At 40.0% G+C, this 6,247-nt stretch overlaps 1 protein-coding gene across 1 annotated transcript; it reads left to right on the top strand.

Annotated features, from left to right (window-relative positions):
* Positions 1 to 3,712: 3,712 nt before the first annotated feature.
* Positions 3,713 to 5,685, top strand: LOC100368123 (octopamine receptor beta-2R-like). Its single transcript, XM_002733880.3, has one exon. It carries the CDS (start codon positions 4,104 to 4,106, stop codon positions 5,496 to 5,498), a length of 1,395 nt encoding a protein of 464 aa, XP_002733926.3. The 5' UTR covers positions 3,713 to 4,103; the 3' UTR covers positions 5,499 to 5,685.
* Positions 5,686 to 6,247: the final 562 nt, after the last annotated feature.

Here is a 6,247-nt window from a genome sequence, read left to right as displayed (position 1 = left end):
AATGCCCGTCATGTATTACGTGGAAGCACGTAGACGACATACTGCGTCATTCGTTTACAAATAATATAAGTTATAATATTCTTTCACGTTCAGCACTTTATGTTATTTTCCCCTAGACTGTTTTTTTTTGGATATATCTTCCCAATCATTTTTGGCCTCTCAAATGTATCGCGTTCTATTCGATATCGAATTTAACGCTGCCATTTTATGAACTTTCAGAACCCGTGTCACACATGCAATATGTACATTAGTCGCGAGTGGCCGCCGAGTTCTCGTTGAGTGCGAGAGGGACAAGTGACGTGTTGTTGACCCTCAAATAGTGGCCCCACGTTACCGCAATGGAATCACCGTAACCCTGGCCTTGTGACCCTGGTATTTGGACCAGTGGACGCAATGGCGGAAGAGAATTAAACACTATTTCTCGGGCAAAAAATCTCGTATCGTTGCGCCCGAGCTTTTAACGAGATTTCGGCGACCATTTGGCTAAATAACGCCACACAATGCCAAAATATTGATAACCGTATATTATAATCCGTTAAACATTGTTGTTGATATATGAACCTATATCGAGTAGATGATTTCTTTTTCTGGAAAACTTTTAATTTAATAAATAACACTTATATATGTGGTTAATTATCGTCCGGTCTCAGTACAGTAAATAATTTAGATACAAAAATTGAAGTGTCCGCAAGAATAATGCGTTATGCTTTACAGGAAGTGGTTTTGATGCAAGAGCAATAGATTAATGATTCAATTATCCTCGCAATCCATGGTACGAGAGGTACACCACCGTATGAAACCCTCAATATGAACCCTACGGTCTTCCGATGACGACGTCAGAGATTGTTTTCTCATCATTCCTCCATAGTTCGTAACATGAAATCATATATTCGTCCACGAACGCAAAATGAAAAAAAAAGATCCATAATCCATCCATGAGTATGTTGGATTTCACATAGACACGTCAGATACTAGACGAATACACTCTGACACACAACTGACACGACTCGATTTGATACATACACAATGAATGAAAATGAAACACAGAAACTACTTCGCCTGAATTGATACGATGCAAGTACATTATTTCGCAGACATACAGAATCAATATTCTATTCAAAACTTCAATTGGTTCAGTTAAAAAAAGTCACGTGATAATGTAAACTTTCTAGAAATGTGTATATTGTAATTGTGTCTAATCGAATAAATACATTTCCAGACTATTCTTTATTATTCATGTGTATCGACTCAATACTACACTACGAATATCATTCGACTTTATTCCATTTACCTGATGTGTGGCATCAAGTTCAGGCCATGCATGCATCTTGCCTAAATCACGGCTATCCAAGTTGAGTGGGAATATATTTCTTTAGGATGGGGACAAAAAGCTGTCTCTCCGCAAAATATGCGTAGACAGTGCACGTTTAGAACACGTCCAAGTGCAACTAATGCGTAATATGTGTAGGGTTATAAACCCTGCGCTCTAGAATATGCATAAGCAGTTCCCTGGGACAATTTTAATATTGTATGAAATTTGGCTGAAATTTCATTTTTCACTATTTTTGTTTTCCCTTGAAAATTCGTTCATACCATGCCTAAACATATCACTGTATAAATAAACTCCACACCGATTTCCATCATCCCGTCATAGCGCCCTCTGTCAGTAGCAACAGACTTGAACACGGCGTGGGGCCATCCATATATTCATTTATGCCTGCGTGTGTGATGCGCCGAAGTGGTTGCCTGTAACATATAATTGTCCGCGAGATCACTAAAAATATAAACTGAACGAGCGCTTCGTTTTGTTCTGCGAATCGTCTCATCCACTAGCTTTGCAAACCATTGCAGATAGCAATCTCAGGGGAGCGTCATGTTGACAATGTGGGGAGAAAGCAAAGGACCGCGTAACAAATAAGGGTGACGACTTCTGGGCGTTACAATACCTTCATATCCATGGCCCAACACACAAATACATGAACACATTCAATGAGATAGCTTCGATAGCTGAATACCCCAATATCAAGCCCTTTCATAACCAAGGTGCTTTTTCCGCTTCAACGATTTCCCCGAGCAAAGAAACATTCCTCTGTTCGCTCTAGAGGCCACAGCTATTGCAAGCTAAGGATGAAGCTTTTATACAGTAATAACAAACATACACCCGCCAGTGAAAGTCGTACCTCATTACAATGAAACGTGAACTTGTTGCATAGATGTGTTGTTATCCCCCGTGTATATTTCTAAACCACGCCATTCTTTTTTTACGGATTATATTAGTACAACCACCTTTGGTTTGCTGAAGGTGTACATTGTTCTGTTTGAATTTCCATCCCACGACATATTATCCTATTCACACGCCGTTAAATACACATCAACAAACTAAGTTTTAACAAGTCGAGTGTAAATACGGGCTACAGAATTGAGTTCCCTTTACTAAATACAGTAAATTGTCGGGCGTTTCTTGAAAGTTTCAGACGAGAGGTTAATTTTCTTAAAGAGGGTTGGACGAAGTGAATTTTGTTTATACTTTGGATGGTGTATGGGTACAATAAATGAAATAAACAAATGTGGGTCACCAGACATTCCCAAAAATCAGACTCCTCATAGAAAATAAAAAAACAAAACATTTGCGTTCTCGGGTATTTTTCCCAGTCACGTAGGCAGACATTTATCGATATGATGAAACATACAACCGCTTAAATTGTGTTTCAATGTACATATCACACCCACGAAAAATTAAAACCCAGACAAATACAATTAATTATTAATACACACAATCTACTAAGAAACAATTGTCTAAAATATATTTTAGTCATATATCTAGCTTAAAATTGCGTTAAATACATTTAGTCTGCCAATGACGTAATGTATTATCATTATTCCAATGGAAATTTTACTACCTTGAATGCATGTAAAACTACGCGAAAACAAATAGATTCCTAGCTACAAATGAATAACATAACAACAATCAAGCAATGTCATCGTTCAGAAAAAAAGAAACGACAGATATGGAAAATGATTTAAATATAAACAGATCTCAAACAATACATTGTAAATAAATATCCACGGGGGAGTTTGGTGATAACAACAATAAAAGTAAACAACGCTCGGTTTAAATTAAGTTTATTGTACGAAGGGTAATGTTGTTCGGACATGGGTTTAATCAGTTTGCGGGGGATTACAATCTCCAAAGAGTCCACATTTTGATCAAATAAATAATGGCGTTCAGGGATATTCGCTTCATACAGGTAAACACATTGTGATCTCTTCATTTGATGACCAGAGAATCGTGACTATTCGAGTGTGTTCCCTACGCACACCAACGGACATTGTGATTGGCTGACAGTTGCCATTGCACCAGCGCATAAAGCAGTCGGTAGTACAATACCCGGATCAGTGACGTTGAAGCTACATTAAGAGTGAGCACGCCGCTCTATCTGTGTCTGTCGAGACTTCGCATTGCTCTGACCTCACTCGTACAATCTGCGGCGAGCAATATCCGTGGTTTTAACTATACTAACTAAATAGGATCGAGTTCCATTAATCTCATCTAAGATAACACTCAACGACCATGGCAGAAAAAAATAGCTAGTTAGTACCGTCTTGATTGTGTGCAATTGACTGCATGGAGACTTCTTCGGGTCGCAGATATTACACAGAAGTGTATGTGTTGCTTCTGGCCGAATCCTCAAATTTCTGATTATTGGGAGCGGATGTGACGTACTGGATGACGTACAGCTTGTATAAATTTGGTGTCACGATAAAGAGTACTGCGAGCGTAGTATTATCTATATAGGAAATGTAAGTTTATACGTGTATTCGCACATTAAGTTGAAATCGCCGACCGACGTGTGCTGGCAGTCTACGATGCGCAGCTTCCATTCCGGTATCCGGTTTGAAAACAGTGTGACGCTGAACGCCTCGATGACTGAAGAGTAGTACATTAGCGTGTCCAATACAGTACTCGAACATGTTGAACACGCCGTCAGCGCCGAGTTTGGTATGATGTCAGCTATATATTCAAGGTCTAACTACGCACCGATCCCGGTTATATTGATTCCCCCGTGACTGGATTCACAGTGAGGGAATACGCCTAAAGAGAAATGGACGGAGACAGAATGACTACTTTAATAGCACCGAGTCTAATGGTAAACATGACGTTGTCGGAACTAAGTACGGAAAACGTGTCTGTGCTAGAAGAAACAACAGTCGACCAGCGACCATTTGTGGTGGTCATCAAAGCCACTGTGTTTACGATTATTATATTACTGGCTATTGGTGGTAATATTCTTGTTGTGCTAGCAGTCTGCCTTCACCAACGGCTTCGCGTGCTCACTAACTACTTAGTTGTGTCACTGGCGTGCACGGATCTGCTAGTAGCTTTATTTGTAATGCCGTTCAACGCTAGCATTGAACTAACAGGCAAGTGGTTATTTGGTCTCCCGTTTTGCGACGTCTGGAACTCGCTTGACGTGTGTTTCAGTAACGCTTCCTTGCAGCATCTTTGCTGTATTGCTGTTGATAGGTACGTGGCTATTACACAGCCATTCGAATATCCCAACAAAATAACCAAGAAACGTATATTTCAAATGATATGCGGTGTGTGGAGTTCCTCTTTGTTAATCTCCTTTGTGCCAATTCACATGGGCTGGTATTCGACTAACGAACACTTGGAATACAAGAAAACCCACCCCGAAGAATGTCCATTCGTAACCAACAAAATATATACCTTAATTTCGTCCAGTGTGTCGTTCTGGATACCTTGCATTATCATGATTTTTACCTATCTCAAGATATTTCTAGTTGCCAGACGTCAAGCGTTGTTGATTCAGGCATCGCGGGCCATCACATTGGAATTATCGGGAGGGGACACTCCGGGATCAACGCAGCGACTAACAAAGGAACATAAAGCTGCAAAAACCCTGGGAATTATTATGGGAGCATTTATTGCTTGTTGGCTACCGTTCTTTCTGTGGTATACTACTACGATGATATGCGGGGACGCGTGTCCGTACCCAGATATACTTATTTCTATACTTTTTTGGATTGGATACTGTAACAGCGCTCTAAATCCCATCATCTACGCCTTCTGTAACAGAGACTTTCGCAAAGCATTTCGTCATTTACTGGTAGATGTGTTTTGGAAAGGCCGCCACTGGGGAAGAGACTATAACTCTTACGCTACAAACGGTAAGAACGAACCCTCTTTTCGCACGCGATCGCGTTTAAGCTCCACCGACGAGGCCATGGCCAACCATACACGTCCAGCCCCGCGTAAAATACGAACTGGAACTCGTCGAAAGAAACAAAATCCTAACCCCGGAGTTAAAAAAAGAATTTTTGAGATGAAACCTCGAAGAGCCCCCGTGAGGAGCCAATCTGAGAATGGCTTTACCGCTCATTACAAAAGCCTGGACAGTAATTGTAACAGCTTTAACAGTAACAATCAACAACAAATCGAAATCGATGTAGAAAGGAAAAGGACGATGACTATGTAAATCGGACTCAAATCAGACAAAATGAGAAATATAATTGTCGGGGGGCAATTAGAGAGAGTCATGATGATGGGACGAATACGATGCCAATTATTTATCAAGCAAATCATTTACAAACGTTGTACTTCTTATGTGCAGGTTTTGCTATTTTCATCTCGTACTAGGTTATATTAAATTAATCATACATAAATTGGTTCTCGACTATAATTTGATTCGACGTAGCGCAATGTTCGCTAGATGAATACGAAACTTATTTCGCGACTAGCGACAATATGGCTTAAAAATACAATCACGGAAGTGACTAAACATATAATATAGCACAACACAGTACAATACGATGTTCAATGGTACATGAGTTATTGAAGAGCATTGTTCAAAATAAGACGCGAAACTCACAGTTTGTAACCAAATTCATTCAGATGGCGCTGATTCGATCTTTTCTTATTTTATCTTATCTTATCTCATCTCATCCTATCTTAATCTTATCCTATCATTCTATAATGAACACATCGGAAAGTACAGTTACGACAAAAACGAATAACCTCTGACCTCGACCTTTAATTGTAAACTCCCCGGAGAACCCTTCATACTGGGGTTGAGTTGCTTCACTGTGACAACGTAGTCATTGTGGTGGCGAATAGTACACGGCTAACTGCCAACTGCATGACAACGAGAAGTATAAAACTAGGCAATTCACGAGATCAGACAACAAAATGCCTTCTAATTGCGTGCTATGTTGGCGATCTCGCGGA

This window comes from Saccoglossus kowalevskii, chromosome 10, assembly GCF_978046115.1.
Source record: "Saccoglossus kowalevskii chromosome 10, keSacKowa6.1, whole genome shotgun sequence".
In the NCBI taxonomy this organism is placed as follows: Eukaryota; Metazoa; Hemichordata; class Enteropneusta; family Harrimaniidae; genus Saccoglossus; species Saccoglossus kowalevskii.
Note: the sequence above shows the minus strand (reverse complement) of the source record. Positions and strands in the feature narration are given on the sequence as shown.